Source organism: Ictalurus punctatus, chromosome 28 (assembly GCF_001660625.3).
Source record: "Ictalurus punctatus breed USDA103 chromosome 28, Coco_2.0, whole genome shotgun sequence".
NCBI classification, from domain to species: Eukaryota; Metazoa; Chordata; class Actinopteri; order Siluriformes; family Ictaluridae; genus Ictalurus; species Ictalurus punctatus.
Window position 1 is genome coordinate 5,102,021 of NC_030443.2, and position 12,221 is coordinate 5,114,241.

Here is a 12,221-nt window from a genome sequence, read left to right on the forward strand (position 1 = left end):
AATAAAGGTCTCTGACTTATCAGCAGCTCAGAGGAAACCATTAGAGCAAGCGATGGAATCGGGCCAATTTTAATGAAAGACGTGGTCTGAAAGCCACAGTAATGATAAGGCTGCAGAGTTGACTTTCATACGTAGTTATTCAGCTTTGGGTGGTTGAACCTGTCGGATGGATTTTGGAGATGAAATGTAAATTGTAGGTTAATAGCTAGCAAACTTTTCTCTTTTTTTTTGCATCCCATTTCGTGTCGTGCGACTTCTTAAACCACCCGGTGGCTCAGTAGCTCTCACACACACAGTGTTGTGGTTCTGATTGGGAGTCTCTTCTGGAGAATTGGCCGTGAGCGAGCCCTTTTAAGTAGCACGCTTTTGAGCTCAAACTCAAAAGTCAGGCATAGGTTGATTGTTTTATTTCACGTTAACAAACTCGAAACATTTACTATGATAGAAAGCGATGGGGCACAGCTAGTCCAGTCAAGTGCATGCAAGATAGTGGGGAAGGGGGCAGGGCTTCCAACAGAGTCGGTTAATTCTTACTCAATTCGTTCCAGGTTTATATTTCGTTTGCTCATCAGCTATTTTATTGGGAAGTAAAAAAAAAAAAAAAAAAAAAGACTACTCTGCCAAAATATTGCCAGATTTCTGAGTGGTAACTCATAGTACAGGTTGGCTGCTCACTGGATATCATGGCAATGTAATATCTTGTAGAGACTATTCAATTATTATATTGCACAAATCTAATACCTATCTGGAGACACTTTACAAGTACATGCTTTGATGGTTTCAGAATACACGGATCATTGTGGTTGGTTAATATATTAGGGGACACAATTGCTGCTGCACTATTCATAAAGATGCATACAGATCCACTGGTCCCATTGTCTTCTGAGCCATTGGCTGCTTTAATTGTACACATTCTTCAAGCTTTATAGAGTACGCATCACATTGGTGTTTGGTCAGATGGATTCCTGCATAGCCCAGTAGAAAATCACATGAGCGGTTAGAAGAGAGAGAGAGAGAAAAAAAAAGGCTATGTTGATGTACCATGTGACCTGTTCAGGATCACTGTAGCTTCTGTGGGAATGGGTAGGGTTGGTCAAAATTCCTTTGACCTTAAAAAGGTAACCTCACATTGCAGGTTGTGCAATCACCCATTAAAGCAGTACATCACCCAGAAACATCATGACTAATGGTGTGAAAGCTGTTGGAAGCCACTTAAGCGTCATTTGGCTGCACTTGCTGTGATTAATTGCTAGAAATGATGGAATTACTGGGTTTATTCTTCCAAACCTATCTTCCTCTGACTAGCGTCTATTCGTACGTATAATCATAGATGTACCGAGCAGTAAGAATGGACGAGCAATCGCGCTTTGTAGTACATGAGAATTTACGCTTACACAGTTACGCTCGGCACTGGAATTGATTATTCATCATTGGCAAAGAAATAAAGGGGAAAGGGAAGAAAGAAAGAATTGTCCGTTAAACTATTCCCACTGGTGAGCGAGGCGAAATCGGTATCCGAAACACTCGGCCGCAACAAACCTCTCTCAAGATTTATTTTGCACGGTCATCACATTAACGATCGCCCTTCCCCTCCTGCTCGAAACGTCCCACCTCCTCTTCCACTGCCTGGTGAAGGCTGGAATGTGAACTTGATTTACTGCATCTCTGCGAAAACCTCCTGGACCGCCCTGTCTAACCATTATAAAGGTCAGCAGCCATAATACGGAGTTATGAAGTTAGCCCTGCTAAGTCAACAGCTTTCTGCTGAGGTTAGGGCTTTTTTCCCCCCTTCAGGGACTGACGCAAGCTCTTTTTATTATTATTTATTTATTTATTTATTTTTAAAATACTTGATATGCTCATTATTGCGACCATTATTTCTGGCTACGAGTGATGTAAAGTAATGAATAAATTTGAAAGCGAGGAAATGAACATGACTCCAATTATTTCTGGTTTCTGATCCAACTGTAGAAGAATGTTTAGAGCGCTGTTGTGTTAATCCTTTTTAATTTCTCCTCATTATTATTATTATTATTATTTTTATTATTATTATAAACAAGTCTGAAATTTTTGTTTTTTTTTGTAGCTCGGAGGCGACCTTGGAGGAGGTGTTGGAGGCAGTCCTGCCGTAAGTAGACTATATTAACCTGAACCATATTAAAACTAAACAAATGTTTAAAATGGGCCCACCGGTTGATGTTTTACCTTTTACCTGGCCGTGGAGTTGAATCAGCTCTCTTATTAGCAACGTTATACAGTCCCCTCATGAATATGAGACGATGTATCAGAATTTCACTTTCGTTTCCTCATATTCACATGTAGATGTGTTAAACAGCTTAAAACATGGCACCTTTGGTGAGCAATATAGGTAAGATAAATGCTTAAAGTAAATATTTGGTTGCACATGTATGCAGACCTGTTCCATGTCTGGTTATTAGTACAGCAGTTGTTTCTTTCTTTTTACAGGCCATTCCAAATTGTTGTACTGGCTATTCCCAGTGCTTGTGCAATGGCTCTGATTAGATTTTCCCTTTTTGCTCAGCTTCATAATGGCTTGCTTTTCTCCTATAGACCACTCTCATGTTGGTCTTCATGTTGGTTTTTCCTTTTTCATAGCAACAAATGCAGTATCCACAAGTGAAACCTAGGGCTCAAACCAAGAGTAGAATTTTAAGAGCTATTAATTCTTTACAATCAATTTAACAGGGCACACCTGGGAAGCAAGAAACACCGCCACATCAGTCACATTTTCCAATACATAGTCACTTTAAATAAATTGGTGGGTTCAAAAAGGTTTTTTTTTTTCTTGTTTTGTTTATAAACATCAATATGTAAATATGAGGAAACGATAGCTGAAATTCTGATCCGTCGTCTCATATTCATCGTTTGACCTCAAACCCAAGTAATATAATTGGCATTGCTGTTCCAATAGTTTTTAAAATATTTTTGGGACTGTAATTCTCAACTGTTCCAAAGTATCCTATACCATGTAAGTTTTTTTTATTATTATTAACATACCCAAACTACAATGTGACACTGGTTGTTCACTGTGTTTTGTTGTTTTTGTTTGTTTTCACTCCTCAGGTTGGCCAGAACTTCATTCCATCTTCAGTGCCCAACACATTTGCTCCTTCTCCTACTCCAGCGCCCATCAGCAGCGGCCTAAATGACCTGTTTGAACTTTCCACAAGCATGGCCATCAATACTGGGGGTTACATCGCACCTAAAGCTGTAAGTGCCAAGGGGAAATCGTTTATCATTCGAATCAGCAGAACCCAAGAAAGCACTCCACTTCTCAATCCTCTGTCCCTTCAGGACTGGAGGTGCGTAAATCTCGTATAAATACGGAATAAAGCAGAAAAGAAACGAGGCTTGACGTGAAGCGGAGCTGCTGTCCCCATCCCAAACAATTATTGGTTATTTTCCTATAAAGTGTTTTATTCCTCACGTACCACAACAATTTACCAACTGTAACAGCTTTTAATGTTATTTTAATATCCATTTACTGTCAGGCTTAGATTGTGTACAGCGTTCACCATACAAGTTTGTGTGAGTAAATTGTTGGTATAGAAAGAGCATGTTTAAATGAGTGCATTCAAATCAATCTGAGCTACTCTCTGTCCAATCAGAACGGAGCATTCAACAGTTAGCCAGTAATATCCCTAATCCAGCATAACTGAATATATAATATAATACTCATATATAGCTATAATACTCATTCGCATCATTTAGGCCAAGTGTGGTGTGGGTCTGTGGGATTATGCTCGATTTATTAAAATTTTGCTGCTGCCGTGTCCCATTCTTAGAGACTCCTGATGTATTAAAGGAGTACGGCTGGCTAGGGAATACTCCCAAATAGCTTCGTTAATAATAACTCCCCGAGCTAAACCTAATGCAGAGACTGAACTGGGTTAGGACAGTCAGGAAAGTGTAGGTCCAAGGCACAGTGAGCACCAACTTGAATTTCTCCAAAGGAAAGCGGCTTTAAAATGCTCTCTATAAGCATATCGTACACACGATAAAGCTAAAATCAAAACGTGGCGTGTTTCAGTCTCATAACGAAGCATTTCTGTTTCCAGGTGTGGTTACCAGCAGTCAAGGCGAAAGGGTTGGAAATTTCCGGAACGTTCTCCCGCCGTCAAGGCCATATGTACATGGACATGTCTTTTACCAACAAAGCCCTGCAGCACATGACTGACTTTGCCATCCAGTTTAATAAGAACAGGTATTTGCTCATGCTCTATGTTTAAAAAATAAATAAATAAATATTTTTAAAAATCCCCCCTCTGATTTTCCTCATGAATTCGCTCCATGATTCTAACTAACATGTTTCTCCTGTGTAGTTTCGGAGTGATACCTACCACGCCTTTACCCGTTCACACGCCTCTAATGCCCAACCAAAACATCGACATCTCCCTGCCTCTGAACACCATCGGACCCGTTATGAAGATGGACCCTCTCAACAACCTCCAGGTAGAAAATCGGCATCGACTTTATCTTTTTAAAGTGTTCATCGTTATTCAGTACCTAACCAAACGATACAGCTCGTTTTTCTCACAATTACACCGGATTATGTAATGTGTCCCCCCCGAGCTCTAATGGGGATTCATTAGTTCTGTCAGGAATCCCTGTCGTTATAATGAATGCTGTTTTTAAAACACGACGGTAGCACGCTCTCGCTGGCGGCGACAGCTCTCGGGAGCTAATCCATCAACAGAGAGCGCCACGTTCACCGTTCTCACTCCTGGAGGAAGGGCGATTTCGCTCGAAAATCACCGCCTCCCCTCTGGATTTGGACAGTCTCCCGCGCTTAGCCCCTCTCTGGCGGCCAGCAGCCTGAGGAATAGCTGATGTGGTGAAACCCAGCTGTGAGGGTTGCACAGCATGCTCCGGCTTTGCCCTCCACACCATAACGATCTGTGAAAATTCCTCCAGCAGCTCCCTGGTGAGCGCGTGTGTGTGTTCTTTCCAATGGTTTGCAGTCACGTTTCTGGGGCTTTTTTTTTTTTTTTTCCCCCCCTTTCAGTCTTTGGGTATTCTCAATCTCCGCATGTCTCTTTTTGTTCCTTCTTGAGCGCGAGGCATAAATGACACTTGCACCTGTTCATTCGGCAGAGTGCAAAGCTCCAGCAGAGCTTGTTTATGAGACGGTTGTTTGGAAGTGCAGGTCCGTGTGAAACCAACCCCCCACCGTCCACGGAGAAGCCTGCCAAGACTGCGTTTCAGGCTCCCAGTGTCCTTTCATTACAGAACAAAACCTAGCAGCTTAATTATTGTTTAGTCCTTTACACCCCAACTCTGTTGAATTCTCGCAGCTGAAGGTGTTGATTCTTTTTCTATAGCAGCACAATAAATCACAATATAGCTGTTCAATGGATTTAAATTTGATTTGCTGCGTTTCAGGTTTTTGTTGACCCATTTCTCTGGCCCGGAAGCTGAAGGAGAATTTCTCAGCGCTGACCTTTTTCCCCTTAGAACCACAGGAGCAGTGCTTTCATTGGTTGTTTTTTTTTTTTTTTTAGGTTGCAATTATCATATTCTCGTGGGTATATTTTCTCATTTTGCTTCTGCTGGTTTTGCGTCGAGTTGTTGCTTATTTTTTTCGACTCGCAGAGCATGCACTCTTAAACAAAGCAACAGTGTGCTTAACGATGAGAAAAGCGTTTGATTTTCTGCTACCGCATCCCCTTTTATGACAACAGAAGAAAAAACGACAGTCAAGAACGACTCACTCGGGTATCATAATACATGCTTGTCAGCATATCCTTGTCTTGCACAGTCATTCATTTTTCAACGATTGCTTAAACAAAGGCTTTTTCTTTTCTTTTTCTTTTTTCCTAACGCAAAACGAGTACTGTTTCTTAAAACAAATGCGGTCTTTCTTAGACTAAACCCAGTGTTTTAATCAGAAACCCGTATCACAGAAAGAGCCTCGTGAAAGTCCCACTGCTCCTCAAGAATTCTTTGAGCATTCTCCTTGTAGCTTTAAACATCTTCCCACTAATAGCAAGCTTTACCCAGAGGAGTTTAAACCTGCGTATAGTACTGCAGAAGAAATGGTGCAGGACAGCTCTAAGGGCTTTGTGTTCCAGAATATATAGCTCACCGGTACCTTTTTTTTTTTCTTTTTCACAAAAGGGCTCATCAGCAGTTTCGGTGGAAATTCGCTGAGGCCGGCTTTTTTTGAAAATCTGAATACTGGTTGTAGTGTTCTCTAAAGCCACACCCATAAAAATGCACATGGTGCATCAGTCCTAGGAACAGGAAGGATTTGACAGTAAGAATGATTGACATGACGGGCAATCAGAGAGCCAACGTTACCCTGATTGGTTGCAAGTCCCTTTTGCACACAGAGAGAGATTTTCTTCTATATAGATATTTTATTGACAGCTGCCAGGCTGTGAGGAGAAATATTAGTGCCATAAATATCCCTCACCTCACCTTAGTGCTACTGCGACTAATCTTATCCTTGTTCCTTTTTGGTTGATCCATCCATGTCAAGGAAAACTTTACCCTGAACCACATTTTAAATACGCTCACCTGCTGTACCCCTGCTCATCCATGCCATTATCCAGTCAGCCAATCATGCAGATCCAGGCTGGTTTAAATATTTCAGAAATGGCTCATCTCACTGGGATTTTCTGACTGACCAGTTCAAGCTGACATAACTCAGATATAACCACTCTACAACCATGGTGAGCAGGAATGCATCTCAGAATGCACAACACGCCAGGTGGAGTTCTACCCGTGCTAGCCAGGAACAGGAAGCAAGGGTACAGCGAAGAAAGAAGAGCTTGTGAATGTCCACCAAATGATTTTGTCCTAACTTTTATTTTGCTGATTTGGTAGATAAGTGCCGCGAGTTCAGATGAGAAAAGTTTTACTCTTAAGATGTTGACAGCTAGGTCAGCGGAAATTCCAAGGCGCTCTCATGGCCCACTGGCTTGTGGACTTGACATCTGTCACAGCACATAAGTCACTTACACAGGTGGCAGGCTGAGGATTGGGATCTCTACGGTATGAGGGTGGTGGCTGGCAGCTCCATGGTTAAGACATTGGACTTCTGATCAAAAGGTTGAGAATTCAAATCCCAGCACCACCAAGCCCTTGAGCAAGGCCTTTAACCCTCAACTGCTCAGTTGCATAAATGAGATAAATGTAAGTCGCTCTGGATGAGGGCATCTGCCAAATCCCATAAATGTAAACGTGATAAAAACAACAACCTGGAAATAGTTGGACTTTCTGACTTCGTTTACATTTATGGTTCAAACCATTTATGGTTCAGTGTCTTCAGTGCATGGTGAAGAATCCTAGTTATCGGAATTAAAACCTAATTAAACATTGATGTAAAAGACAAAGAAAAGAATATCAGTTATCCGTCTAAAACTATCTTTCCCTGGCACTCATTTGTTCCTGTGTATTTGCGCTCTTGACCTGCGAGACGTTATCCTAAAGAGTATGCACAAATCCGTGTAAACACGATCAGGTCGTTACAGTTTCCCGGTGCGTCACGGTGTACGATAGGATGGTTACGTCACGTCACATTTGCAGTTATTCAGTTACGCTGCTACCTCTTGTGCCACTCATGCATAGCACTTTATCACACACGACGCCTATCGAACTTCAAGAGCGCAGCATCGCTGACCAGAACGAAACAAAACCAGTGTTGCGAAGCTGTTGTATGTAAATCTGAGGACACATTTAATACGGAGTCCATCTTGTCTTTTTCAGTTCCTTTTTAAAATTAAGAATTGCTGAGGTGTCACGTGGTTTATATAGATACTGTGTAAAGAGTCTGACCTCCAAACGCTTCTGTCCTGCAGGTGGCTGTGAAAAACAACATCGACGTCTTCTACTTCAGCGTGCTCATTCCGCTCAACGTCTTCTTCGTCGAGGACGGCAAAATGGGTAAAACTTTGTCCTGGACCTTACTCTGTAGGCGGTATGACCCGCATTCAGTACTCAATTCAAGCAGAAATGAAACAAGGTGGCCTAGTGGCCCCTAAGGAGCAGTAAACCATTGTGCCTCTCTGTGTCGTGCTGTCTGAAAAAGTGAGTGTAGTGGGTTTCAGATGGATTCATTGCTTCTTTTTTTTTTTTTGGTCTCCATAGAGCGTCAGGTCTTCTTAGCCACATGGAAAGACATTCCTAATGAGAATGAGCTGCAGTACCAAATCAAGGAGTGCCACTTAAATGCCGGTAAGTTGGATTTTTTTCCCCCCCTTCCTTAACCTTTTTACAAAATCCAGAGAGTTCTTTGCATTGTGTTTTCTCATGTGATCCACTGCTCTAATTAACTTGGCTCGCGAGTGCTCAGTGCTCGCAGAACTGAAGTACTCTCATGTGTCAAAGCATTTTGCTAATGGATTCAGATATAAACATACTGATGATACCCTTGACATCTCCAGGAAAAAAAAAAAAAAAGCATAGCCTCTTGTACCACAGCACTGTCGAATTCCTCGAATCTGATTGGTCAGAAGGTGCCTTACAGCTGACAGTAGTGACCGGTTTATATTAACTCGCTCGTTCGAATACGTTATCACTTTAAGATTGATAACGAATGCATAGATTTGGAAGTAAAACACTACATTTCTCCAGTACTGTACTTGAAGTGTTTGTTCTTAAGATTTTCTTCTGCGTGATATTTTTGACTCAAAAGAAAGACGTTCAAAAGGAAAATCGCTTTTTTTTTTTTTCGGTGTTTTTTTTTTCTTCTTAAAAAAAGTAAGTCAGGAATGTAGGTAAAGAATTATTCCACACCTACACACTGTCAGAAATAAAGGTACCCACCTGTACCTTGGGTGGTATGATCAATGGTACATCTTTTCTACTTTTAGGATGTATCTACCCTCAGAGGTGCAAGAGTTGTACTTTTTTATATATATATATATATAAAGCTTTAAAGGTACATCAGTGGTCCTTAAATGTACAATAGTAGTAGTATTATTTCTTACTTGTGCAAAAAACCTTGAAGATATTTCAAATATGATTAAGAACATTTTGATTTATGTTATGACGTCAGTGTACTAATTGGCCGAGAAAACCCATCGGGAAAACTGACTCCCGGACGTTAGGAATGCTTGTTTGTGTTTGGACAGGCCTCCTGTCTGTCATAGTGTGCACAGTCTATGGACCACGGTAGATCCTGGGGGCAGAGATTTGTGACCATTGGTGGGAATGAGAGGGGCTGGGGAGGCTGTAGACTCGAGGACCAAAAAAACAGAATTAAAACGTTAAACCCATCTACGTAACTGTTAGAGATCTAATCTTGGGAACATTTTTTTTTTTACTGATTTTACGTAATGCACTTTTGTAAGATCCAATTATGTACCTAAAACATTTTTAAAGGTGAAAGTACATACTAATGGTACAAAAAAGATATACACTTCGTATATTGTACAACCGAGCGACTAGGAAAAGTAGTTTGATGATACCTTTTATTTCTGAGAAAATCAATCAAGCTGACCTTGAACACATCACTGCCACCTCCATCAGTGTTTGAATGTGATTGTGGGGCTTCAGACAATGGGAAGAAATCTCAGTGGTTACAGCGGCATGGTGTTTTTCCACCGTGTCACTTTGTGCTGGACTGCAGATTGCTTCTCCGATTTCGATTTGAGACTAACTTGAAGCGAGCACTCTGCCTGCGAAAGGCACTTCTTGTGCCTTCTCATTATCAAGTCATTATCTTTTATAAGACAGGGCCTCTGTTTAGTATGACCCGCTCGCTCCTGCAGCTGTGTTGGTATTGATAAAGATGTACACCTCAACTCAATTTGGAAAAGAATGGATCATTTATTTGGTGTTATTATTATTAGGGGCCAAGCACCGAAAGTGCACCGTTAGTTTTCTGCTTCTTCTTCTTCCGCTTTTGAGTGTATGGCAGTCCGTAGAACTGCTTGCAGGAAAATTATGAAATTTGGCCCACAGACAGGGCAATCTGAACTGTTACTACAGCAAATTTGGAGTCTCTAACTCAAACCCTCTAGCGCCACCAGCTGTCCAAAATTGCACTCATGTTTATTCTAATACTTTTTGAACCGTAAGGGCTAGAAACAAGATTCCTCGGTTCGAGACGATTCATGGACGATGCATACCATGGTTTCAATTTCTACCCGACTAGATTTTCCGCCATTTTGAATTTTCTGAAAAACCTACTTTTTCGAGGTCCTCCTAGACCGTTTGTCTGATTTTCACCAAAATCGAATTCAAGTTGATTAGTCGACCCGTTCTCGAATAACGCCCGAACGAATTCGACAAAGAGCATGCCAAAGTAGACGTGAGGCTATATCTCCGCAACGCTTTAGCCTATTGAGACGAAACTTAGTACCTGTCATCACAGGTATGACCTGAGGGTACCTGCACAGCCCCACCTAGTGGTCATGAGAGATGAAAAATGGCTTGAACAAAAATCCCAAGATTTAGCCTCTTTTGTGCTTGGCCCCTTAATTGCTGATTACAGCTGTATTATTATTATTATTATTATTATTATTATTATCCACATTTGACTGCAGCTCAGCAATCAGGACTGTAGCGTGGTCTCACTCGCTCACTCTGTCCCTTCAATAAATACAGTGTTATCAAAACATTAACATTCATTTCTTACGTTCTCTTGTTTCACCTTTCTGTTTATCACTCATTTTCTCATCCTCAGTCCATTTCAGTCACACACTAATTCCTGATCTTTTACTTATTTATTTTTTAATTCACTGCTTTTTAAAGCTCAGTTGCCCTCTGTGTCATCATCCTCTTCTTGTCGCTCGCTCTCTCTCTTTCTCTCTCCGCCCATGCATTCTGATACTCTGCCAGGCCTCCGTCTGATCTCAGTCTAACCATCAGCTCCCTGTTACAGCAACTGCCTCAGCCCCCATAAATTAATCTGTCATGGGTCAGGACTTTAGAGTGATACCGTGTGGTGGAATTGATCCAAGAGCCATCCAGATGTTGTCTGGACGTAGCGAAAATATGACCACCCAGCACACTTTACGAACGTTGACCACACATGTTGCTAATAAACCTGTGCCGCCTTTGTTTCATCTTCAGTTTCAGACACAGCACAATAAATCACAGATAATGGGTAGCTCAGTGGTTAAGATGTTGGACTTCTGATCAGAAGCACCACCAATCTTCCCCTGCTGGACCCTTGAGCAAAGCCCTTAACCCTCAAGTGCTCAGTTGTATAAATGAGATAATTGTAAGTCGCTCTGCATAAGTGCGTCTACTCACATAAACGTAGAAACTTAGAACTTTACCTTTAAGAAAATGGATACCTTGATTTCTCAGTGCAATATAATGTTGGTTTAACGCTGTACTTCATGTATGATTTCACAGCCTTTCACAAAATTGAGCAAGAAAACGCAGGTCAAGACAGAAAGGTTTGCACTTTACAGATGAGTCACATTAAAGTGTGAAAAGAACAAATGTCACTGGTTTGGTAAATGTCAGCCAAAAAAAAAAAAAAACAGACCTGTTGGATGTGGTGTAGTTTAAAGATTAGAGTATAGATTACAGTTTCATTCCTTAATGTCATGTAGCAGTGTAGCACTGCATTCAAGCATTTCGCATTGCATTAAACCTAGTGAGGACCAATTAGAGCCTTATAGACTTTGTGTACCATTTCTGTATTCCTCTCCCCTCTTTTTTTTTTTTTTTTTGGGTGAATGAATTTTCAAACGTCCCTAACACGAGTTCATGCGACCGAGCAAAATGTGGCCATGTAACTGACAGAGTGTGTGTATGTGTGGCCCCCGACAGACACCGTGTCAGGCAAGCTGCAGAATAACAACATCTACACCATCGCCAAGCGGAACGTGGAGGGCCAGGACATGCTCTATCAGTCGCTGAAACTCACTAACGGCATCTGGATTCTCGCCGAGCTCCGCATCCAACCTGGCAACCCCAACTACACGGTAAACACCTTCTGTACCTCGATGTGAACACAGGAGTTGATAGCGATAAATAACACTTCCTGCCTGAACGTGATGAAGCTAAGTGCCACAGACAGCGCACGGTTAGCCTTATTCACATGGCAAGTCAACAGCAATATATTGTGATGCGTTTATAAGGATAGGGCACAAATGCCTTCCTGGAAGACTTAGCGGTCCTAATCCTATGCTCTGTGTGCGCTGAATATATTACTAACAGCCTTTCTCTAAAACCTATAGCTCAATCGATTTGCCCAGAGTGCCTTGACTGACGAGGTGCCCTCTGACAGTACACTG

General features: G+C 41.6%; 1 protein-coding gene across 4 annotated transcripts in view; it reads left to right on the forward strand.

The window, feature by feature from the left end:
- ap2b1 (adaptor related protein complex 2 subunit beta 1) overlaps window positions 1-12,221 on the forward strand; it is a 29,432-nt gene that overhangs the window by 11,941 nt on the left and 5,270 nt on the right. For all 4 annotated transcript variants that reach the window (XM_017459673.3, XM_017459674.3, XM_017459677.3 and 1 more), the window contains exons 15-21: window positions 2,087-2,128; window positions 3,085-3,231; window positions 4,080-4,225; window positions 4,344-4,473; window positions 7,824-7,908; window positions 8,113-8,199; window positions 11,755-11,909. In XM_017459673.3, the coding sequence (XP_017315162.1) occupies window positions 2,087-2,128; window positions 3,085-3,231; window positions 4,080-4,225; window positions 4,344-4,473; window positions 7,824-7,908; window positions 8,113-8,199; window positions 11,755-11,909 (792 nt within the window). The remainder of the gene's footprint in view (window positions 1-2,086; window positions 2,129-3,084; window positions 3,232-4,079; window positions 4,226-4,343; window positions 4,474-7,823; window positions 7,909-8,112; window positions 8,200-11,754; window positions 11,910-12,221) is intronic.